Raw genomic sequence first — 25835 nt, 5'->3', positions numbered from 1 at the left:
GTGAGGACTGTCTGAACAAGCTTCTTTAATCATTGTTGTCTTTATTAGAACTCGAAAGTCATTGAGAGCTAAGCCCTCATTTACTATAACGTCCAGCTTATAAAAGAATATGCAAATAAAAGATAAAACCTATGATCAATTAAAAACAGACAATTAAACAGTAATGTTAAAACAAAGTCAGATTATTCTATTTATTATGTTTTCCCAGTTATTTATTCTCATTCTTATTTGATTTTTATTATTATGACGTCACCTGTCTGTTCCTGAGCGCTGTTTTGAAGCCAATCGTCGGCGGCAGCCATATTGGAAATGTTGAACTCAACCTAACTTAGTGTGAGGTAGAGAGGCGGGGTTTGAGCCTCCTAGCCAACAGCTATGTGTTCCCGCCTGTTAGTCAAGTCAGTCATGACCTTATTTATAAATATAACTTAATGACCCTTGACAGTTTTCTTTGTTATACAGATATGTGTCTGATGTATAAATTAATTAATGATCAGGCCCCACCACCACTTAAACAATGTGTGTTACTCTGCAGGAACAATCTTAGGGAGACCAGGGCATCAACAAGAGGAGACTGTTCAGCTAAACGTAGGAAGACTGCATTTGGACAGTCTGCATTTTCAGTCAGAGCAGCAGGAAAATGGAACTCAATCCCGACCCACATTAGAGACTGTACAAACCTCAGTGTTTTTAAAAGTACACTGAAATTATGGCTCAATGAAAAACAATCATGTGATCATCTGAATGCATCAAATCAGAGACAATGAAATGTAATTTTAAATGTGTTGTTATTAGTGATGGACTGTGTTGAGTAGTCTATGTATTGTTTTAAATGCTAGTATGTTTTCTTATCGTTTGTATTGTACATTTGTTAACATCTTCCTGCCCAGGGACCACAGATGAAAATTAACTTATAGCTAACTCTGGCTTGACAGTTTTTGTTTTGCATGGCCCCTGTCAAATAAAATAATAAATAAATAAATTTGGGCAAAATAGAGATTAGCTACTCAGACCAAAGCCGTTTTTTGAACCAGGCTGTAAACATGTTTATTTCTGCTGTAAAGATCGTCTTCTTTGAATGGGTGTGTATGTGGTTGCAAGCGTTTCTGCAGCCAGCCTCTAGTGGACGCTCGATGAACTGCAGTTTATAACACTTCCACATGGGTGTCATCATTTGAGACCGGAGTTAGCCGCTTGGTAGCACCCATAAGTGCTTCATAAAAAAACAGGTATATGTGCAAATCCATTTTTTTTTTTTAAAGTTATATTTTTGGCCTTTTTTGCCTTTATTTGAGAGGACAGCTGAAGAGAGACAGGAAATGTGGGGAGCAGAGAGTGGGGGACGACATGCAGGAAATGGTTGACCGGCCGGGAATCGAACCAGCAACCCCTGCGACGAGGACTATAGCCTCTGTATGTGGGGCGCTTAGACCGCTAGGCCACCAACGCCCCCAAATCCATTTTTTAACTAGAGAGGACCAACCCACCGTTTTTTCTCAGTTAGCATCTTAAGCTAAAAGGAAAATGGAGCGACGCCTGCGAACTAGTTCAGGCAGACAACTCGAGCTGCACTGCTATACACACGTCACATGTCCCACTCTCATTACCATCCTCCAATCACGCCCTCTGCCTCTCAAATCGGCGGTCTATTTAAACTGGAAAAATCTCCCATCTCTCCCTCTGCCTGTCAACGCCTCTGCTGCCCTGCATGCCTATTGCTGCATATTCTTTCATCCCCACCGCCCCCCCAGCGCCCACCTGCAGGCTCCAGGGGGTGTTCAGTATGTTTTGCTCATCACTCCTCAACGTCTGCATGTGAACTTATCTGCAGGGAGTGATGAGGCCGGAGCCTGGGCACCAAACTTGAATATGTATTTGCTGCTACAATAAAGAATTTAAAGGTGAGTAGTCTGACTGAACTGCATGTGTTTACGTGCTGCATGCAAGCTCAGATAACCTTTCTGTTTCCTCCCAGCTGAAGTATTCAACGATCATGTCTGCACAGACGATGATTTGGATTTTGTGTTTCACTTTTGAACTCATTTAAAGAACAAAGCGTGCTCGCACCGTGGATCACACCTCTCGGTTGCTGCTACTGATTTCGCTGTGAAGGCAGCCAACAGGACCGTGAGCCCCAAATCAGCAACACAGGAAATTAAATTATACTTCAACTGCATTGGTGTTAACAGTTTCCCTTTTTATATTTGTCACATGGGGTCGTTGGGAGAGTCGTTGGCCTGGTCCCTTTAAGTCTAGACGACCCACATCGGACCGATGATCCGAACGACTCAGCCCACGACTCGACTAACGACTCAGCCCACGACTCGACTAACGACTCAGCCCACGACCTCATGTGAGTATCATTAGCACACCAACGACTCTGAGAAGCCGCCCGCTCTGAATTGAGAAAAGGAATCTTATGAAGCGTTTGAAGTGTTTGTTGTTGCTGCTCTGCGTTATGTGCAACATGGTGAATGATCCAAGCGTGAAATCGAAAACATTACTACAACATTTCACACGTGGTGACACATACCAGAGACACACCGGCCCCTTCTTCTACAGGAGAAACATACAGAAGAGTTACCGTCACAGTGATGGAGCTGTGAGCTGAAGCTGAGCCAGCATCAGAGACACCTCCACGTCAGGTACAGCTGTGTCTGTGTGTGTCTCTCTGTTTGTGTGTGTGTGTGTGTTTGTTTCTCTCACACTTCTGCAACACTGCAGTAAAGTCACACTCTGGGGCTGCAGTAAGATGCTGTGATGGGGTTCAGTGTCAAAGTGAAAAGGTGAAGTGACAGCAGGGTCGAGGCAGAATCTCAGGGCGGCAGTTCAACACATGCAGAATGTGAAGAGGCCTCAAGGATGTCACCTCCCGCTCTCTCCTCCTCGTACTTACATCAGATACAACTTTGGTTTTACTTTAAGAGCATGCACAGAACAGACTGGCTGCAGACATCAAGGACAAAATGAAATTAAACAAAATAAAATAAAATAAAGTAAATACATTAAAATTAAAATAAAGCAAACAAAACCAAACAATATAAGATAAAATAAAACCAAATTAAATTAAATAGAACAAAATAAAACAGAACAAAACAATGCAATGCACAACAAAGTAGAGTATAATCACTCAAAACAAAATAAGATAAAACAAAATAAAATATATCAAAATAAAACTAAGCTAAACAAAATAAAACAAAACATAACAAAAGAAGAAAAATAGAACTAAATAAATCAAAATAAAGAAAAACAAAACAAGATAAACCAAAAAAAATAAAAAAATAAAACCAAGTTAAATTAAATAACACAACATTAAGCAGAACAATACAAAACAATGGAATGTACAACAAAGTAGAGTATAATCAAATAAAACAAAATAACACAAAAGATAAAATAAAGTAAAATAAATCAAACAAAACAAAACAGGATAAAACAAAATAAAATACATCAAAATAAAACTAAACATAACAAAATAAAAAATAAATAAAATAAAACAAAACAAAATAAAATAAAATAAAACAAATTAAAATAAAACAGATGGATTCACTAACTTGTCTAAAACTGTAGTTGCATTGAGCATTGAGCTGGGTGCAGTAAATGTTGTAGTAGCTGGGCCTCTGTCAGTCATGGGTCTTTGGCATCCTAATTTTTCCTGCTTGCAGTTAATGTTTTAATTTCATTCACACCCCTGCAGGAGACTGAACTCAATATCTTTTATTATTTTGTTAAATTAAAGAAACATACTGAGGAGATATTTTCCTCTGAAATCACTTCAGAGCTCTTTGAAAGCTCTCATCTTTGTTTTGTTCCTGCTGTCATGATTCGAGCACACCGAGTCCCCGCTCTCTGCAGAAAAACTCTCTTTCAGGGAAATATGACTTAAATTTAGACATCAGGCCTGTGGTTAGTCAGTCCAACAAGGGGCTGTTACAACAACACCCTCTGTTTTTCAGATGCCTACGCCTGCGGCTTCACACCTCTTCATCTGCAATACGTACCCACACAGACACACACACGAACTTTGCTGACACCACCGGGCCCGTACGCAGGCGTGCTCAGGGTGGGGTTGTTAAGAGACAGCAGTCACACGTCCATGTTGTTCACAAACATTACGAGCCTGACATAGACCTCAGCACGTTAAACTGCTCAGATCTTTTTCTGTGACAAACAGTGAGAGCAGAAATACTGAGTGAAAAGGCAATAACAGTAAGTGAGAGGGAGATATCATCAGTGTGTGAGTACGTCTCTGTAAACTGAGATCTCTCAGCCTCTGTTTGATAACAGTTCTGTAACCTGCAGGCAGAGAATCACATCACAGGGAGACGAGCCGGGCACTCACTGATTCAAACTTCAGGGTTTGACACCTTTGTCACTGCAGATTATGTTGAGCTTCATGCTAACTCTGGGAAACTTCATAGAAGTCCATCATCTAAGAGTCTAACAGAGTGCGCCCCATGTCCAGAGGATATAGCAGTCACTGGTTTGACTCCCGGCCTCCACGATCTTCTTCTTGTTCCCATCAACTTTTTTTTCTCCTGATTGTATTTGAACTTTATTCTCCAAGTACTGACAAAAGAAACCCTGCCTCCTCTATTCCTTCTTCTCATTCCTTGTCCTATTATTTCCAAAGAGGGGTTTCCAAGCCAGGCGATGGGGCGGCCATATTGGAAATGCTGACTCATGCTAACTTTCAGTCAATCTAGAAACAGACAAGGAAGTGGGGCTGAGGTTAGACTAACATCGGACTTCCATGTCCCTCCTGTCTCTGATCCGTCTCAGCACCGGATCTCACAGGTTTCTATTCTAGTCAATGTGTTAACTTCCACTGGATCCACTCCGCTGCGTTCCGGCTGCTGTTGTAAACCGTGTAGAATGTGGTTTGGCGTTGTCTTCCTGAAGACCTCATGGTCTGGATGGCAGCATGTGTTGCTCCTAAACCTGTAGATATAGTTCAGCATTAATGGAGCCTTCACAGATGTGGAAGCTACCCATGCCATGGACTCTGATGATCCCCATACCATCAGGGACGCTGGCTTTGAACTGAGAGCTGATAACAAGCCGGGTGGTCCCTCTCCTCCTTACGGCTGAATTCATTCGTCTCAGCTCTGGATCTGATCGGTTTCTATTCTAGTCAATGTGTTAACTTCCACTGGATCCGCTCCGTTGTGTTCCGGCTGCGTCTCTGATCCGGCAGGTCGGAGTCCTCCGGATCAGATCCACAAGACTTCAATTTGTGCCGGATGCCGGATCACGACGCATCAATCTCAACAGAGCAGATGGATAGATTCTGATTCATCAGACCACAGGACAGTTTTCCACTTCCCCTCAGTCCATCTTAAACAGGCTCAGGTCCAGAGAAGTCTCCATGGTTCTGGATCAGGTTTCTAGTTTCTTCTTAACTACAACAACAAACCAAAGTCATGATGAGCGGAGCCAGGCCTGGAGTCAACAGGTCAGAGGTTTTCAGAGGACCAGAAAGACAACATGGATGAGGAGAGGAGGATCCTTGATTCAGGGATTACAGAAGGGGAAACCTGGGTCACATGACTCCAGCTGTCCGGAGGTCCTGCTCCGTGCTGTGCTCTGAAAACACAGCCGGTGGGTGTTGAGGGACGAGAGAGCATGGAGCCGGATTGCAGCAGATCTTTGAGTCTTAATATCTTTCAAATTGATGAGTTAGAAGAAAACGTCTCCCTGTACAGATTGTAGAAATAAAAAGATGAGCTACACAGACCAGGTGTTTGGTTTTACAGTAAAGTTCAACATATTATCACAGAAGTCAAAGAAGGCTTTTGGAGCCAGCCAAGTGGACACTTGAGGTACTGCAGCTGTTTGCTCTCCATACTGTCTTTATTTTTGAACACTGTTCAGTTTGTTTTTCCTTTGATTTGCTTGATATCAGTCTTTATTGAAGCTCTCATGTTTAATCATTGTCAAGCTGCCCTGAACAGTCTGTCCTGGAGGGATCAATGAAGCTGCTTGAATTGGATTTATTTACGACTCAGTCCCGCGGTTATATATCCCGTCCGATCTACATACATCACCACCGGTCTCACGAGCGTGGGCCGTGCCTTTCTTGGGTACGATCTCACTTCAGAGTTCTCACACCCTCTTACCTTACAGTAACCTGACCTCATCAGAGTGATTCAGATCTCTCAGAGGTGGCAGCACATGTAGGAGTGGGGAGTTAGAAAGAATGACATCATGGTCTCTTTATGTGTTTATCAGCTCCTTCTTTAGTTGAAATCATTGGGTTAGTGATTCCTCTGATGGAAACGTTTGATTTAATCTGAATCTGAGACATTTCAATCTGTAGGAGGGATCGATAAGCACTAACAGAGAAAGAGAACATTACCTCAGCGCGGCTCTTGTGTTTCCTGTTCAGTGGGCGGCTCAGGCTGAGATGACAGTGTTGTGGCTTAAGTTTTCATGACCCTGTGATACACTGTGATATTCAGGGGCAGTAATGCCAACAGTTCCCATGGCTGTACTAAACATGTATCTGATTCTAGTTCAACAACTTCCCTTCATCTCTTTCTGTTTTTATCGTTGTTATCTTGTGAAAGTGAATTCCCCGCGAATTCACTTTTTCATTTGCTCTCAGACTCGTGTTTCCACTTCAGACGCGGCAGAGAGAGCCGTGTCCTGTCTTTAACCTCTGCGTTTTGCCACCCGAAGTGGGAGAAAGTTGAAAAAGTTGTGAAGAGTGTAAAATGGGTGGGTGGGGGCAAAAGTGGTGACAGAAGACAGACAGAAGGAGAAGTTGTTTGCCGTGAGAAAGAGGCACAACACTTAGTGAAACCACAGATAAACAGCAGAGGAGCTGAGCCCGCGTCCCGGACCTGAAGACGGCTCTGAAGTGATGCAACTCCACGGTCTGTATCGATGTGATTGGAGGACTGAGAAAAGGTTTGTGTGCCCAAAGGTCACGTACAAATATTAATCACACAGATATGATCTCTTTGCATCAACTTCACATGAAGGGTAAAACTGAACCATGCAAAGAGGAAACCAGAAACCTGATCCAGAAACACAGAGACTTCTCTGGACCTGAGCCCGTTTCAGATGGACTGAGGGGAAAACTGTCCTGTGGTCTGATGAATCAAAATCTGACATTCTGTTTGGAAATCATGGACGCTGTGTCCTCCGCTCTAAAGAGGTTCTGTATGTGTTGTCTGCAAGTACTGTCAACCAAAACATCTGGAACACCTTCTGAAGAGCCGACAGAAGATGAAGAAGAAGAAGAAGAAGAAGAAACGTACTTTATTAATCCCCAGGGGCGAAATTCAATTTTTTCATGGGTTATTTTTAAGTCATGCTACACACAGTTTTTGGTATATACATACAATCATGCACACACATGCAGTGAACATGCACTCCAAGCAGTTGGGGGTTCTGTGCCTTGCTCAAGGGCACCTCGGCAGTGCCCAGGCAAGTGAACCAGCACCTCCCCATCCACCAGTCCACTTGCCAAACTTCATCCATACTGGAACTTGAATCAGCGACCTTCCGGTTGCAAAGTCAAGTCCCTATGGACTGAGCTACTGCCGCCCCAGACGTGTAGTATAAAATATCCCTCCTTAGATAATGCAGAATTTTGGTCCACCGTAGTTTCTTATACACCAAGACATTAGTGCCAAAGTACAGACAGCTGGGGGATCCAGAGACACTGGAGACTTCTCTGGACCTGAGCCCTTTTCAGATTGAACAAATCAAAATCTGACATTTTTTTGGAAATCATGGACGCCGTGTCCACCAATCTAAAAATCATCGGACTTCCACCAGATCCATGTCTGTCTCCGTGCTCTCTCGTCCGTCAACACCCACCTGCTGTGTTTTCAGAGCGCAGCACGGAGCAGGACCTCCGGACAGCTGGAGTCATGTGACCGAGGTTTCCCCTTCTGTAATCCCTGAATCAAGGATTCTCCTCCTCCTCCTCCTCTCCTCATCCATGTGGTCTTTCTGGTCCTCTGAAAACCTCTGACCTGTTGACTCCAGGCCTGGCTCCGCTCATCATGACTTTGGTTTGTTGTTGTAGTTAAGAAGAAACTAGAAACCTGATCCAGAACCATGGAGACTTCTCTGGACCTGAGCCTGTTTAAGATGGACTGAGGGTAAGTGGAAAACTGTCCTGTGGTCTGATGAATCAGAATCTATCCATCTGCTCTGTTGAGATTGATGCGTCGTGCTCCGGCATCCGGGAACAATAGAAGTCTTGTGGATCTGATCCGGAGGACTCCGACCTGCTGGATCAGAGACACAGCCGGAACACAACGGAGCGGATCCAGTGGAAGTTAACACATTGACTAGAATAGAAACAGACCCAGTGCCGTGACGGATCGTAGACGGACCGAGTTAGTCCAACCTCAGCCCCACTTCTTCTTTTACTTGATTGACTGAAAGTTAGCATGAGTCAGCATTTCCAATATGGCCGCCAGGAATGAGAGAAAATAATATGGAATACAGATCTGGTTGAATTCAGCCGTAAGGAGGAGAGGGACCACCCGGCTTGTTATCAGCTCTCAGTTCAAAGCCGGCATCCCTGATGGTATGGGGATCATCAGAGTCCATGGCATGGGTAGCTTCCACGTCTGTGAAGGCTCCATTAATGCTGAACTATATCTACAGGTTTAGGAGCAACACATGCTGCCATCCAGACCATGAGGTCTTCAGGAAGACCTTACATGTTTCAGCAAAACCACATTCTGCACGGATTACAACAGCATGGCTCTGTAGGAGAAGAGTCCAGGTTGAAACATGAAAAGTATTGACGTCATTATTGTGAACTCTGGGGTTACTCACACCTCTCCTTGCATGATTTCCACCACATAATTACCATAACGAGAGTCAGACACAAAGCAAAGGGAAAATGAACTTAAGCATACACTCGCGTTCCCTCCTTCCCCTCCTCCTCCCCGAGTTTCAGGTTCCTAGAAAGGCAGACTTCAACCACCACCAGGGGAACAAGAAGCCCCTGAACCCCCCGAACCCCCCGAAACAAACGAGGTGTAAACCCACCAAACCCACCGGCCCGTCTCGGCTCCCTGCACCCAGCTCGTCTGCTCTCTCTGACAGCCCCTGAGTGGCGCTGAGAGCCCCCCACCACGGGAACCACAAAGCTCTGACATGCCTCTCTTCATGCACATCAAGGAGAACTCGGCTCCATCTGACTCCGCTGGTTCCAGGAGTCACAGGAGACGTTTGCACAAAAATACTGCGACACAGAGAGATGGTTTCAGTTCTTTTGTGACCCTGGATGATTTGATTTCAATCTGAAGTCAGATTCAGAGTCTGACCCTGCTGTCAGCAGATACACGTTTCTAATGAGCTTTTTCTTGATGATGAAAGAAACAGAGTCTACAAAGAGGCGTACATGTCTTCATTGTGGTTTATCTGTTATTCATCCATCAGACTCGAGGAACAAACACTTCAGGGTTTTCAAATATGAGGCGAAATATCCTCAAGAACTTCAACCTCAAGGCCTGAAGGACCGACCTCACCGTATCTGATGCTGAAAAGCTCGTCCACGCCTTCATCTCCTCCAGGCTCGACTACTGCAACGCCCTCCTCATTGGGACCCCCAGCTACAGTCTCCACAAGCTCCAACTAATCCAGAACACCGCAGCCAGGATCTTACTCAGAGTCAGAAAACATGAACACATCACCGCAGTACTCCGCACACTTCACTGGCTTCCCATCACCGCAAGAATACACTACAAAGTCGCTCTCATCATCCATCAGTGTATCTATGGAAACGCCCCACCATACCTCAAAGAACTCCTCACCCAGCTAAACCCCAACCTGGAACTCACGCTCTGCACATCCGAACCTCCTCCACCCTCCCAGAACCAAGCTCCGGACCATGGGAGACCGGCCTTTTGTGCTGCTGCACCACGTCTGTGGAACTCCCTGCCCAGCCACCTCAGGACCCCCCAGACTGTGGATGCTTTTAAAGACCTTCCTCTTTAAAGAGGCTTTTAACTGATTTTAAATACTCCTTTTAAGAAATGTTCAAGTTTGTTTTTACTGAGTGCCTGCAGCACTTTGAGATTTCTGTAAATGAAAGGTGCGTTATAAATAAAATGTATTATTATTATTACATCTGAAACACTCAAACAGGGATGCACCTGGCTTCATATTTGTAAGGTGTTTTCAGCAATAATGCAACAATGGAGTAAAGGTCTACATTTGAATATTCTGGACTCTTTCTCAGGGAAACTGTCTGCACATGAGATACACTCACATGCATGCTCTTAATGTCAGGTACATGAAGCTTGGCTGGTTCCAATCAAAGCCCACTCTCACAACAAGGAAGTCCATTTAAACATCCTTCCTGCTGCACCCATGCTGCCCACGCTCTGCTTCTGCTGACAAGCTTCACCTCCTCCACCCCCCCAGCCTCCTCCGCTCTGGCCTAAAAGCTTGTTTGTATCCTTGCAGGGGTTTTTCAATGCACTCCCCTGAGAGCCAAAACATGCTGCATGCTGGGCACTTTAAAAACAGAGCATTTAGCGCTAAGCATGACTCAAACTCATGTTTATTTATAAAGCACCTTTTATATGTTCAAGCATGCAGCTGAAAGAGCTTCACCAAACAACAGAGAGACAGAGATAGGTAAAATGATACAAGGCTGAAAGAAGATAGAGGAAAGTGATATGAAATCAGGGCGCCGTTGGCCTGGCGATATAAGTTTACACTCCATATATAGAGGCTATAGTCCTTGTTGCTGCGGTCACAGGTTCGATACCTGGCTATGGCCATTTCCTGCACGTCTTCCCCCGCTCTCTACTCCCCACATTTCCTGTCTCTCTTCAGCTGTCCTATAAAATAAAGATGTAAAGCAAAAATGTCCAAAAATATCACTTTAAACATTTAAAAAAGAAAAAATGAAAATTTACAATAAAATCAGATAATTACTAAAACATAAATTCATTACAATAAATCAATAAAACCAAATCAATACTTTTAAAAAAAATAAAATCAGATAAATTACAGAAAATAAACCTAAAAATAAAATAAATATAATAATATGATAACATTTTTAATAGAAATAATGCAGCCTGGGCGGGGCTAAAAATAAATTACTCCAAGAAAAAAAGGATTAAAAATGTAAGTCTTAATTTTACTTTTAAAAACACTCAGAGAGCTCGCCGCTTTGCTGTCCAGAGGCAGAGAGTTCCAGAGATTAGGGGCATAAGATGACAGGAGATCAGTGATGTGTGGAGGAGCGAGGCTGTTAAGAGCTTTAAAAACAAATAAAAGGACTTTAAAATGAATTCTCAAAGAAGCAGGGAGCCAGTGCAGAGTATAAAAAGTGAAGTTATGTGATCAAGTTTCTTTTTTTGTGTTAAAACTCTGAGACTTTTAAAGGTGACATATCATGCAAAATTGACTTTCTAATGGTTCTTTCCCTGAAATATGTGTCCCTGTCTACAAACCCCCCGAGAATGAAAAGAATCCATTCTGCCCCTGTTCTGATTTCTCCACCTTTCTGTAAATGTGTGTGAAACGAGCCGTTTCAGACTTCAGTGTTTTTGTTACGTAACAACAATATCCGGTCTGTCACGGAGTCAGAGCTCGGAGCTTGTTCAGCCCATAGACTGTATAAAATACAACTCAACCCCTCCTCTGTTTTTCATTCCCTGCACACATGTGTGCTAACAATGAGCTTAGGAGGGAGGCATGCTAGTTGTAGGCTGTCTTAATAAACACAAAGGTCGGTTTTACTCCCCACGTCTGCAGATTTGAAGATCTAGTGGATGATTTTTATTTATCATGGATAAGTGCTAGCGCTAGTTAGCATAGCCACATAGCTACATGTTCGTAGCTGTGTACCAAGACACACGTCTACATACTGATAAATAAAACAACAAGAAACACTAAATCTGTGACCAATGGTTCAGAAAGGTCCTGCTACAGGCGCCTCTCCGTCAGGATCAGATTCAGGATCAGATTCAGAGGGTTGAAGTAACGCGATCTCTGAGCAGCCGTGTATATTCAGCCAACATGTAAACATTAGATCAACGTGCTGGAGAGCCGAGGCACATCCACTTCCTGAGGGGGCGTGGTCAGAGAGAAAACAGAGTGTTCTGATGAGGAATGAAGAAGAGGACTTTTCAGGCAGACCAAGATCTGATTTCAAAGTGTTTTTTTGAGCATAAACTTTAAAGACATGTTTTGGGGACCTCTTAGACCAATATATGTTGATGAAAAAAGCCTGATATGTCCCCTTTAAAACTGGGAAAGTGATCTGGAAACTAATATCTCTGAAGATCAATGGTCTAAAATACTTAAAGGAATTCATTCAACTTCCATTTGTGCGAGGCATGGCCTTATTCAGTTTAAAATTGTTCACCGCCTCCATATGTCAAAGGTCAAGCTTTCCAGAATCTTCCCTGGTGTTAACCCTACATGTGACAGATGCAAACAAGCTCCAGCCAGTCTTATTCACACCTTTTGGTCATGTCCAAACCTCAAAACATTCTGGTCTGCAATATTTGATGTATACTCAGAGCTTACAGGTCAAACTATCACACCGTGTCCTTTTCTGGGTCTTCTTGGGGTGCAATCGGGGGAACTCACTCTGACTAAAGTGCAGTTGAGTCGTATAGCCTACTCAGCCCTTCTTGCGAGGTGTCTCATTCTCTTGAATTGGAAGAGTGAGCGTCCTCCTACTTTCAGCAGGTGGATTTGTGAGGTGATGTATTTTCTCAAAATCGAAAAGATAAGACACACACTACGGGGATCAGCTGGGAAATTTGATGCAATATGGTATCCTTTTATTTCCTACGTGGAACGATTGACAGTGCCGCTTAACGGATAAAAAGGGGTATGGCTCTGTAAGAATCACCAACTCTGCGATCTGGTGCACTTTTTAATTTATTTTTATGTAATTTATTTATATAATAATAATAATAATAATGATACATTTTATTTATCACGCACTTTTCATTTTCAGAAATCTCAAAGTGCTACAGGCACACAGTAAAAACAAACTTTTAAAAGCAGTACTTAAAATCAGTTCAAAGCCTCTTTAAAGAGGAACGTCTTTAAAAGCATCCACAGTCTGTGGGGTTCTGAGGTGGCTGGGCAGGGAATTCCACAGATGTGGTGCAGCAGCACAAAAGGCCCGATCTCCCATGGTCCGGAGCTTGGTTCTGGGAGGGTGGAGGAGGTTCTGATGTGGAGTGCCTGAGTTCCGGGTTGGGGTTTGCTGGGTGAGGAGTTCTTTGAGGTATGGTGGGGCGTTTCCATAGATACACTGATGGATGATGAGTGCAATTTTGTAGTTGATTCTTGCGGTGATGGGAAGCCAGTGAAGTGTGCGGAGTACTGGGGTGATGTGTTCGTGTTTTCTGACTCTGAGTAAGATCCTGGCTGCGGTGTTCTGAATTAGTTGGAGTTTGTGGAGATTTTTGCTGGGGGTCCCAATGAGGAGGGCGTTGCAGTAATCGAGCCTGGAGGAGATGAAGGCGTGGACGAGCTTTTCAGCGTCAGATACGGTGAGGGAGGGGCGGAGTTTGGCAATGTTCCTTAAGTGAAAAAAGCAGGATTTGGACAGGTGTTTGATGTGGTTGTTGAATGTTAGGTGAGGGTCCAGTCTCACACCGAGGTTGGTGACAGCAGATGAAATGGGGATAGATTGTCCAGAAAAGGTGATGGTGGTTATGGGGGATGATTGGACCTGGTGAGGGGGTGCCAATAAGTATGGCTTCGGATTTGGAGCAGTTTAATTGAAGGAAATTTTGGCTCATCCACGCCTTCATCTCCTCCAGGCAGGTGGTGAGTGTTGAGAGAGGTGATATATATTTCTCCTTTAAATTGTTATTGTCTTTATTTTGCTTTTTGTTTTCTAATATCATTTTGTCTTGGCTGTCCAGTGACTGGAAGCCAGTTGTATTTAATTTTGTCAGGTTTTCTCTTTATTATTTCTGTATTGTCTTTGTTGTATTTGTCTGTCTGTATGGAAAACTCAATAAATACACCATGACTAAAAAAAAAAACTCTGAGACTTTTAGGGCATACCAGTAAAAAGTACACACCGGCATACTAAGTACAGTATAACCCCAAATAAGCTGCTTAGGTACCTAACCTCACCAGACTGGGACTGTTTCCAAACATTAGCTCCCATATTTAATATTTAGTTTGGTAGGCTGTAGACATGAGGACCTGTAAGAGAAAGAACTCAGGTGAACCAGCGGATATGAAAGAATCTCTCCTGTCAAAGAGGTGAAAGGAGGCGTTGAATATTAAGTGTCTCACACCACAACAAAGCCTTTGTGGTTTATATTTGAGGTTTGAAATATTTGAAAGCAGCCGACACTGCTCCAGAGACTTTGTGGTGATGTAAGGTAAACGAGTGTATCGTCTGCGTATTGATTGATCGCCTTTTACTTTAGTCGTAAATTCAAGAAGTCAAGAGGAGGAACTTTTTAATATTTTTGTAAAATCATTCTGTCAATCCATCAAAACTTTTAATGCTCTATTGTGTTGAGTGTTGAGTCTTATTTGTTTCATGTAGAAATACGTTTTTGAATCTTTTTCTGTCTACATCTTCTTTCATCAGTAAATATCTACACTCTGTAAAATACAGTGAAGATGTGGAGATAAGATGTGTCGTGATGATAAAATCCTCAGAGTAAGGAATCAGTTTCTGTGAAGTCATTTTTAGATTTTTCTTCAACTCATTGCTTTTCACTGCTGCTTGTATTTTTCATTTTCCCTCCTCGTCACGTGAAGAAGGTTTATTTATATTATGGTGTTTAAAGGTGACATATCATGCAAAATGGACTTTTTAATGGTTCTTTACCTGAAATCTGTGTCCCTGTCTACAAACCCCCCGAGAATGAAAAAAATCCATTCTGCCCCTGTTCTGATTTCTCCACCTTTCTGTAAATGTGTGCTGAAACCAGCCGTTTCAGTTTTCAGTGTTTTTCATACGTCACAACGCCATCCGGTCTGTAACAGGAAGTCAGAGCTCGGAGCTTGTTCAGCCCATAGACTGTATAAAATACAACTCAACCCCTCCTCCGTTTTTCATTCCCTGCACACATGTGTGCTAACAAGGAGCTTAGGAGGGAGGCATGCTAGTTGTAGGCTGTCTTAATAAACACAAAGGTCGCTTTGACTCCCCACGTCTGCAGATTTGAAGATCTAGTGGATGATTTTTATTTGTCATGGATAAGTGCTAGCGCTAGTTAGCATAGCCACATAGCTATATGTTCATAGCTGTAGCTGTAGCTGTAGCTGTAGCTGTAGCTGTAGCTGTAGCTGTAGCTGTAGCTGTAGCTGTAGCTGTAGCTGTGTACCAAGACACACGTCGACATACTGACAAATAAAACAACAAGAAACACTAAATCTGTGACCAATCCTTCATAAAAGGTCCCGCTGCCTTTCTGGTAGATGTCGGTTTTACTCCCCACGTCTGCAGATTTGAAGATCTAGTGGATGATTTATCATGGATAAGTGCTAGCGCTAGTTAGCATAGCCACATAGCTACATGTTCGTAGCTGTGTACCAAGACACACGTCGACATGCTGATAAATAAAACAACAAGAAACACTAAATCTATGACCAATCGTTCAGAAAGGTCCTGCTGCAGGCGCCTCTCCGTCAGGATCAGATTCTGGATCAGATTCAGAGGGTTGAAGTAACGCGGTCTCTGAGCAGCCGTGTATATTCAGCCAACATGTAAACATTAGATCAACGTGCCGGAGAGCCGAGGCCACACCCACTTCCTGAGGGGGCGTGGTCAGAGAGAAAACAGAGTGTTCTGATGAGGAATGAAGAAGAGGGATTTTCAGGCAGACCAGAATCTGATTTCAAAGTGTTTTTTTGAGCATAAACTTTAAAGACATGTTTTGGGGACCTCTTAGACCAATATATGTTGATGAAAAAAGCGTGATATGTCCCCTTTAAACTTTATCATCTCAAGGCCTAACAGTTTTATTAGTCTGGTTTAAAAGTTGACAACAATCTCAAAAATCACCCTCAGAACATTTCAACGGTTTAAAAGTGTAACATTGCACACTGTGTATTTTTCCTGTGACGGCTGTGGTGTGAACATCTGACATCTTCTGACCTTCTCGGGTCACTTGACACCTATTTAGTGAAATGAGTGTGTGTCTGTTTGCAGTTAGCTGCTGTTGTGTTGTGGTAAACACGCTCACAGGGCAGATGCTTCACTTGGTGTTTGAGAGAAAGAGGAACTGAAGTTGTATCAACAAGATAAGATTTCTAGAAGTCCGACCTTTTTAAATCTCTTGAGCGGGGGTGAAGCTGCGTGCTCCATGTGCAGAGGTTTTCAGAGCGGCCGTAAAAGTTAAAAAATGAGCTTCAAATTTTAATGAATCATGCCTGAAGTTTTCATTCCCTCTCACTCAAATCTCCAAGCTTTAAAATCTCTAGTTTCTGAAATAATCCCAGTTAACATGATCTATTGACTTTTTGTTGTTGTTGTTGTTTTAAAGTTTATTATGATTTTTCCAATACAACAATAATAATTCACAGTGATGACATGTACTGATTAATATAAATCACCCACCACCCTCACCCATTATAACATTACAACTTTATATCAAAAGATTAAAATCAAATCAATTTAATAAATAATTATAACAAAATAAATAATATGAAGTACAATAAATGAATTGGAATAAATACATAAATTAAATACAGTAAAATAAAGTGTTGAAACAGTACACAATATTTATTTTCTATTCTCTTTTATATATATGATTCTTTTATGACCGACATAAATTAAAAATAATCTTTTTACAACATCAATCTATTAATTGAATTCACCTGAAATGGCTGAAAAATGTAAAAAGGATTAAAACTGATAATAATTTTCAGTCTGACTAATTTAATGACATCTAATGTTTTGTTGATAACATTTAGAGGGAATACAACTTAATATTAAAATAATCAAATCAAATCAAAATAAATAATAATTATACTAAATTAAATAATATGAAGTGAAAAATAAATAAGTTGGAATAAATACATAAAATAAATTGCAACAGGATAAAACAGTACACATGATCTATTTACTATTCTCTTTTATATCTAATGTTTCACCACTTTCAGAAAATATAAACTTTAACACATTTTTACATCAATATATTAACTTTATTCATTTTTAATGGCTTGTTATTATTTTAAAAGGATTAAAACTGCTAATAATTCTCAGTCTGACTAACTTGATTACATCTAATGTTTTGTTTATAACATTTAGAGGGAATACAACTTAATATCAAAAGATTAAAATAATAAATAATGTGAAGTTCAATTCATAAGTTGGAATAAATACATCAAATAAATACAGTAAAATGAATTGTGACGGGTTAAAACAGTACACATGATCTACTTTCTATTCTCTTTGATATAAATTAATGTTTTATGTCTGACAGAAAATAAATAGGAACTTTAACACATTTTTACAACATCAAAATATTAATTATATTCACCTTTAATGGCTTATTATTATTTTAAAAGGATTAAAACTGCTAATAATTTTCAGTCTGATTGATTTAATGTTTTGTTAATTAAGAACCTAAAAAATTCTTACAAGTGATAGAAGTGAGACTAAATGATTAATTCTTAGATTTCATTTTTATCTCTGAGGTAAATAAATTCAAAGTGTTTGTACGGACTTGATTTCAGATTCAAATCGATTCAAATAGATTTGAAGTTCCTGTGCTCATGACCTCACTGTTAGAACTGTGTGGTTAGTTTATTAAAATACACACACACTCACATTCACACACACACACACACACACACACACACACACACACACACACACACACACACACACACACACACTCACATTCACACACTCACATTCACACACTCACATTCACACAGTTGGCATCTCAGTGGTAAAGTAAAGGTTCACATGTTCACATGACACAGATGAGATATTCAAACTTTCCAAAGGATGCTCAGAGTATTTGAGAGTCCTCCCACGCGCTCAGTCACTGTGGTGGTAAATCCAGCTACCAACATTAGTCCCACGATACACTCAGTTTCATGTTCACCTCTGATATCATGACACCTTTTGTTTTAAGTTGGTCCCAAACCAACGTGTGGAGAGGACAGAGAGGGGCTTCAAACATGAGAGCAGAGACGGCTTTAAGATCCTGAAGCTGAGAGGAGGAGGAGGAGGATTTGGTTCTTAATGTTTTTAAAACTTCAATTATTTTGTGAAGTCAGTGACATACTTTGGGGGCATGTTTCTATCCAGTTTTAAAATCCAGCTCTTCAAATCAAATCAAATCTCTTTGAGTCATGTCATCAGCTGATGGGTGTGAGAGAAAGAAAAGAGGACGTTTGCAGCGACGAAGACGACACACTCAACATCCAGCTGCAGTGCACAGAGGTAAGGTCAAACCTCTCTGTTAGAGAAATCCAACTCGTACATTTAATCTCATTTATTCAGCTCGTGACTTTATTTCATCTTTTATTTTGTGCCTCTGCGACGTGGAACATTTAATCTACATTTCATTTGGTTTTATTTCAGAGACACTTAAAAATCCTCTTCATGATTTAAGAGCAGAAACTTGAAACTAACTTTTAGAGAATGAAGTTATTTGTTGCATTGAAGGTCTGATGAGCTCCTGCACCATGCTCTCTTTCTTGTTAACTTCATGATCTGATATCATGTGTAAAATTAAAAGCAGTTTAAGGAATGATTTCAAATATCTTGTGATAAGCAGATAGATTTTGCACTTTGTAAACACACTTTGTTGACCTCTTTTGATCCCTCCTAAATAAAGTTTTGACAGGATTGTTTGGCAGGTGGTTTGAAGTCTAAATGAGGTTTCAGCAGTTCAAATTGAAGCACTAAAAGTTTCACCACAGAGTAAGTTTAGATGATTCCTGACAACACCACAGCGGGGTTATCCTCAGTGAAGCTTCAGCACAGGTGTCGTTCTGTATTTGTCAAGGAAAACCTCAAGCTTTGGCATCATAACTGAATATGTAGCACCAGGTGTGTGTGACATGTGAGTGTGTGAGGCTTAAACACTGACTTCTTAAACTCCTGCAGGAGTTTTTATCTGCAGTCACAGCTCTGCGATGCCTCGGTCGTTCCTCGTCAGGAGCAAGAAGGCTCATCTTCTCGGCTCGTCCAAGGACCGCTTCAGACGTCGCTCCCAGATCCGCAGTGTCAGCAGCCAACCTGTGCAGCATGCAGCGACACAGGAGAGGAGGTACAGTGAGCATGCAGTGCAGCCTGTGTCGCCCATGTTAGCGGGGAAAGACCCGCTGGCTGAGGCCTGCTCACCGTGGGAGGGGAGGGCAGTCCAGTCTCACAGCGTCCACACGGAGGATCCCTGGCCTGCAGGTAAACAAAACCTTCCTCAGCAGTTACAGAGTCATTTTTATGTCACATTTGAAAGTGTCATTTTTTAATGTGCCATGCTTTTTACATTTTCAGACATTCCCACTGTGGAGACGAGAGGCGCTCCTCTCCTGACCTCCCCTTGGTCCTCGGACAGTCATCAGATCTCTGAAAGAGAGAGAGAGCTGGAGAGATTAGTCTTCATGCTGCTCAACCACACATCACACACCGACCTCAAGTCCCCCGTCAGCGAGTGCCCGCTCTGTGAGAAGGTAGGACTCCTCTGGATGCTGAAGTGTGTCATTAGTTTAACAACAGAAGGCACTAACATGAGACAGAACCTGGAAACATGTTGTGGAAAATGAGGTGTGAGCTGTGCTTGGTGTAGAGATTAAAGAAGCAGAGATACCACAGGTCTGTGCGGCAGGATTTGGATATCTCGTGGAACACAAAGCTCATTTAAATTCAGAGTCTCCACGTCAACAATGCCAGATTAGTTTGCAGGGTGAGGCTACCACTAGAAGAGGTAGCACCACCAGCCTTCAGTCCCCCCCTGCAGGTTCAGGCCCACATGCTTGTGCTGGTTCCTCATTGCTCTGGTGGAGTGGTTATATGTCAGTTTAACCAGGCCGTGTTACCAGATGATATCATCACTTGTGCTTGATTACATCCAGGTAGCAGAGCGTTATAGCATTGACCAGAGCTACAGCCCCTTCTATTGGGTGGCTGCACTACAGCTTAGACAACACATGACCGACATTTCAGACCTTCAGTGATTCAACTTTTTGCAGGGGTTCCCAAACTTTACAGCCCACGACCCCAAAATACAGGTGCCAAAGACTTGTGACCCCCCACTGTCCCTCGGAGTGGTTAAATGTTGCTTCAAAATGTGTTTACCTACATGCACATGTGGCCGTGTATCCTGTGCTGCTGAACCTCCTGTGAATCAACTGTTAGCTCACCCTAACCCTAACTTTAGGAGTCATCTGGCAACAAAGAAAGGCATGAAATGTACTTATTTGTAGGGTTTTATTTCTGGGGGCCTTAGACCGCTGGGCCCCCAGCGCCCCGCTTTAAAGTAACTTCCCCGCTGTATCAGTGTTCTCATTGTATTCTCCATTCTCTCTCTGTCTCCCTCAGTCTCTCTCAGAGGTGTTCACATCAGGAGAAGGCATGCAGACTCACTTTCACAGCAGCCTGTCCCTCCCGTTGGTACGATCGCCCAACGCCACAGACCTCCCTCACATGCCCTTTGGATTCAGGATGCTCAGCGGCTACGCTCGAGTTAAGGTACAGCGCACCGTGAGAGCGTTTAGATTTAAAAGCCAGGCCTCATTTGGAGCTCCTGGAGTTACTTGGGTTCCTCCTCATGTCTCTGTGTGTTCGTCGTCTTCCTCAGGACCGGAGCTTCGGCTGCAAGGTGTGTGGGAAAGTGTTCAAGCGATCGTCTACTCTGTCCACTCACCTCCTCATCCACTCAGACACCCGACCGTACCCCTGCCAGTACTGCGGGAAAAGATTCCACCAGAAGTCAGACATGAAGAAACACACCTTCATACACACAGGTGAGACAGCTCAGCAGGAAATACGCTGCCTTTTAATGACCTCTGGACTCGGATGGTGGAGTTTTGGGATGGCGTCACATCCGAGTCGACCGTGTTCCAGTTACGGGTTGAACAGAAGGGGAGAGTCGGCACCCTAATCGCCACCATGTTGGTTTTCCAAAGCCAGAGGTGACCTTGCTTTGATTAGTGTTTGGAAATGTGAAGAATTGATGGTTTGAAAAGATGCTAACTCTTAGCCGTGGCTAATCTATTAATGGATGATTTAGTGAGATAACCACTGGGTGCAAATGGAATGAGACTTCTGTTTTAATGACAGCTGACAGACGTATTTTCACTCAAGAACTCTTAGCTTATTGAACCCAGTGAATCGCCACTAGTACGCCGAAATCTCAGGTTAGAGAGAAAGCAACAGCAATGATTATTTGTTTCATATTTTAATGGAAAAAAAACCCGCCAAATGGCAGAAAAACACGAGTTAAGAGGTAATAAGTAAGCAGAGGTGAGACCTAGCAGCACCGAAGTGTCACTCAAAGACGTCAAGGTCTTAGCTTGGATATTTTGAAGCCTTCATATAATTAAAATGTATGACTAATATTAAGTTTTACCCAAATGTAGTTGTTATTAATAAAGAAGCTCAGAGATCTAAAAAATAAATTCATACAGGCCTGCTAACACATTTAATTCTGCTGTAAAGTTTAACATTTTAATATGGTCCCTAATGGGAACTGACTCACTTTAGGTCCCAGCCTCTAGTGGCCACTTTAAGAACTGCAGTTTTTTTGGCACATTTACATAAGAAAGCTTGTTGAACCCAGTGAATTGTCACTAGCTCACTGAGTGATTATTTGTCCGATATTTTAATGGAAAAAAAAGGTCAAAATGGAACAAAAACACAAGTTAAGTGAATGAGTGAGCAGAGGTGACACCTAGCAGACAGCTAAGTGTCGCTCATAGAGGTAAAGGCCTTATTAACTAAATTTTGAAGCCTTCATATTTATGAATATTATAAAGTTTTAACCTGATATAGTCGTCCCTAATAAAGAAATAAGCTCAGAGATCTAAACAGTTTTTTTGTACCAGCCTGTTAACACGTTTAATTCTGCTGTAAAGTTTAACATTTTAATATTGCCCCTAATGGGAACTGACTCACTTTAGGTCCCAGCCTCTAGTGGCCACTTTAGGAACTGCAGTTTTTTGGCACATTTACATAAGAAAGCTTGTTGAACCCAGTGAATCACCACCAGATCACAGATGTCTCAGGTGAGAGAGAAGGCAACGTGACGATTTAAGTAACTTCACAACAAAGAGTCGTCTCATCACTCTGGTTCACCACCATTGGAGGGAAAGTCGCCAACAATCCTTGCTTCAGTAAACCCGGATTTTTGTGCAATAAAATGCAGAACAAGCAAAATTATTTGTCCAACTTTCAATGAAAAAAAAAAAAATAATCCAAAAGGCAAAAAAACACAAAAGCTGAGGTGATACCTAGCAGGCAGCTAGCAGCACTAGACTGTCTTAAAGAGGTAAAGCCTTAATTAGTATCCTTTGAAGCCTTCATATAATTTAAATGTATGAATAATATAAAGTTGTACCCTGATAGTCTTCATAATAAAGAAAACATGTTTTATAGCAGCCTGTAAACATGTTTAATTCTGATGTAAAGTTTAACATTTTAATATGGTCCCTAATGGGAACTGACTCACTTTAGGTCCCAGCCTCTAGTGGCCACTTTAGGAACTGCAGTTTTTTGGCACATTTACATAAGAAAGCTTGTTGAACCCAGTGAATCGCCACTAGCTTGTGGAAGTCTCTGGTTTGAGAGAAAGCAACGTGACGATTTAAGTAACTTCACAACAAAGAGTCGTCTCATCACTCTGGTTCACCACCTTTGGAGGGAAAGTCGCCAACAATCCTTGTTTCAGTAAACCCGGATTTTTGTGCAATAAAATGCAGAACAAGCAAAATTATTTGTCCAACTTTCAATGAAAAAAAAACAAATCCAAAAGGCAAAAAAACACAAAAAAAACACACAAGCTTACTGTTAAACAGTAAGCTGAGGTGATACCTAGCAGGCAGCTAGCAGCACTAGACTGTCTTAAAGAGGTAAAGCCTTAATTAGTATCCTTTGAAGCCTTCATATAATTTAAATGTATGAATAATATAAAGTTGTACCCTGATATAGCTGCTGTTATAGCAGCCTGTAAACATGTTTAATTCTGATGTAAAGTTTAACATTTTAATATGGCGCCTTATGGGAACTGACTCCCTTTAGGACGCAGCCTCTAGTGGCCACTTGAGGAACTGCAGTTTGTGTCACTGCTTTCGGTTTAACCCACTTTCTCCCTCCGCTCTATCCTCAGGTGAGAAACCACACGTGTGCAAAGTGTGCGGTAAAGGATTCAGCCAGAGCTCCAACCTCATCACTCACAGCAGGAAGCACAGCAGCTACCGGCCGTTCAGCTGCCCCCGCTGTCAGCTCAGCTTCCAGCGCCGCGTCGACCTGCAGCGCCACCAAGAGACGCAGTGTGGATATGGAGACGTTTACAAGCAAAGCTGAGCGCATGATGGGATGGAGTGCTGGAAAAACATGTGTCAAACTAAATCTGTGAATTAAACTGGATTATTTTGTCATGCTGGAGTGGGATTTTGGGGGTTTGCTGGTTTGTTGTTGACCGGTACAAAAAATCTGAAGGAGCATCCTTGAAACTTTTTGAGCCTTTCAGGAATCTCACCACAAAACCTCCCTGACAAATGACTCTGAATATTTCTCTGAGGATGGAACAGGTGAAAGTGTTGTGATTGGAAAATCATCCAATCTTGTGTTCTTTAACGTTCTTACTGCCTCAGAGATCTGTGTGGATGTGTTTGTAGTCTTTGTGTGAGTGTGTGTGTGTGTGTGTGTGTGTGTGTGTGTGTGTGTGGTTCCTCAAATCACTGGAGGACATCATGATGGATGATTGATGATGATGATGATGATGATGATGGTGGACTCAGGATGTTTTTGATAACTTAATTTCTTGAACATATTTTGTAAAATGACTTTCTAAAATAAAAGCTGTAATCATGTTTGCAGAAAGTTTCTGGATGTTTCATTTAATATTTAAACTTTCAGCTGTTTCAGTGGATAGGTTAATATTAAGAATGAATCAGGGCTCCATGTGTGAGATTAGGTGATTACTACAAAGAGGTTCTTTAAACTCAGTCATTTTATATTTTATGGCTGCACATTGAACATGCTGGTTTTCTCTCAGTGCTTTAACCTCTTGAATCGTCAAGGTGTGTCAGGGCCATCAATTAGAATCATGTAGTGACTTACAGAACACCTCCAAGCCCCTGAAGAGCTGCTTTACCTGGACTCAGTTGACGCGTCCTCCTCGTGCAGGATGGATCATGAAGGAAGTCCAATCTCCTTGCATTGACACCAGTAAGGTTTATAATACATCATAGGCTCAGCCGATTAATCCACACTTACATCTCCCCTGAACTTGCAGAATAAAGGCTTAAAGCTACTGCACAAGAGACGATGACTAAGATAACCATGACGGTCAAACACTGCATGCTACCCGGTAAGCAGCTCACCTGCCACTAATTGGGTCTTCTTCCCTGTATGCATTCATCACCTGGTTTGACACACCTGCCACCTAGTGTGTGCACAAGTGCATCAAACAAGTAAACAGTCCATTCATAATATATACATATATATATATATATATATGTTTTTGATTGAAATCAAAGCAGTTCAAGTCCATAAAATAGCTTTAAATGGTACAAAGGTAAGTGGTGAACTACCAGAGGTTAAAAAAAAAAAAAGGTAAGATTACCCAAAACTGAAAGAATAATGTAAATCTCAGAATTATATGAAAAGACATTTTTCAGGGAACAAGAAATGTGTTTCTGTTCTGCAGAAATCGAGGTTAGTCAGGCCTTGAAAGTTGGTGCTATTAATACTTACAGGTGTCCCAACTTCCCTTGATTACTTCCAAATCCCTCTGTCTGCATAGAAGTAATGTTTGAACACACTGTGGTAACTTACCCTCATGAGCATCATTTGAACAGTCTTATACTCCAGAAAGTAATGTGTTAATAAATGGCATGAAAAAGGTGGCTACTCTGATGAGTCAAAGTCTAGACTACATTTTGGTTTATGAAGTGATTCCATGATTTATTTTTGAAATTCAATCTTTTATTTGTTCGATGTTTTCATTTCAGAGCACAATAAGACATTGAACTTCATCATTTTCAATAAAAAACATGGAAATTGGTGTGTTCTAAAACGTTTGAGCGGTACTGTATATATATATATATGTTTATTATTGAACATGGAAAACAACACAATGACAAACACTACAGACATGTGCTTCAGACAAATCAAATACTCAAATAAATTAAAAAAACAAGGAAAAAAAAACAAAGAAAAATCAAAAACAAAAACAGGACCTATAACTGTCATTAATATATAAATTAAAATCTATGTAATATCTCAGACACTAAGAGGGAAATCCTCTCCAAGAAACTCATCAAAAAGGTTTTATTACTTCTTTTGTTATCAATCAATTGAAGGGATTTAAAGTTTTAGTTCTTGTAAATAAACAGGGAAATAGGGGCTTTACATTTGTGAATATGGAACTTATCATAAATGATCATTAATTCACAATAAAGTCCACGTCTCTTACAAAAAATTCTCCTTGTGGTCTGAACACTCACCATCTTTAATTTTAACTCTGAAGTTCTAACCCCCCTCTCTTTCAAAGAACAGTCTTTGGATATTTCCTGAAGGAGATTTTTCCTTGCCTTAAACACAATTTGTGCCGTTTTAAAATCTACCAGGTCAAATCATTTCAGTATTTTGGATTTGAGGAACGATGAATTTGTGTGTTCATGTAAATCTACATTGTGAACTCTTCTTAAGGCTCTGTTCTGAAGTA

The 25835-nt window shown here is 41.6% G+C and overlaps 2 protein-coding genes across 4 annotated transcripts in view; one reads left to right on the top strand and one right to left on the bottom strand.

Annotated features, from left to right (window-relative positions):
• The window catches only part of si:ch211-106h11.1 (volume-regulated anion channel subunit LRRC8D), a 34013-nt gene extending 9503 nt beyond the window's left edge, over window positions 1–24510 (bottom strand). The window contains exons 1-5 of one of the 3 annotated variants that reach the window (XM_034712234.1): window positions 24261–24510; window positions 20531–20851; window positions 19434–19513; window positions 19289–19342; window positions 19035–19183 (exon numbers count right to left, since the gene is read on the bottom strand). The gene's annotated coding sequence lies outside the window, so the exon portion shown is untranslated. Of the gene's footprint in view, window positions 1–19034; window positions 19184–19288; window positions 19360–19433; window positions 19514–20530; window positions 20852–24260 lie in introns of all 3 variants that reach the window. The other 2 variants (XM_034712233.1, XM_034712232.1) reach the window with 2 other exon arrangements.
• Window positions 19354–23958, top strand: LOC117832911 (zinc finger protein Gfi-1b-like). The gene is made up of 4 exons (XM_034712235.1): window positions 19354–19617; window positions 20486–20635; window positions 20745–20910; window positions 23271–23958. The coding sequence occupies exons 1-4, from the start codon at window positions 19423–19425 to the stop codon at window positions 23465–23467; spliced, it is 708 nt and encodes a 235-aa protein (XP_034568126.1). The 5' UTR covers window positions 19354–19422; the 3' UTR covers window positions 23468–23958.
• Window positions 24511–25835: the final 1325 nt, after the last annotated feature.

Source organism: Notolabrus celidotus, chromosome 20 (genome assembly GCF_009762535.1).
Source record: "Notolabrus celidotus isolate fNotCel1 chromosome 20, fNotCel1.pri, whole genome shotgun sequence".
Classification (NCBI taxonomy): Eukaryota; Metazoa; Chordata; class Actinopteri; order Labriformes; family Labridae; genus Notolabrus; species Notolabrus celidotus.
This window is presented reverse-complemented; position numbering and strand designations above follow the sequence as displayed.

What these genes read in the sequence shown, in the direction of transcription:
- LOC117832911 (XM_034712235.1), top strand. Translation starts at nt 19,423, where the DNA reads ATGCTTTTTACATTTTCAGACATTCCCACTGTGGAGACGAGAGGCGCT. An exon ending in AGTGCCCGCTCTGTGAGAAG is followed by an intron (nt 19,618 to 20,485) that starts GTAGGACTCCTC and finishes TGTCTCCCTCAG; the next exon opens with TCTCTCTCAGAGGTGTTCAC. An exon ending in ACACACCTTCATACACACAG is followed by an intron (nt 20,911 to 23,270) that starts GTGAGACAGCTC and finishes CTCTATCCTCAG; the next exon opens with GTGAGAAACCACACGTGTGC.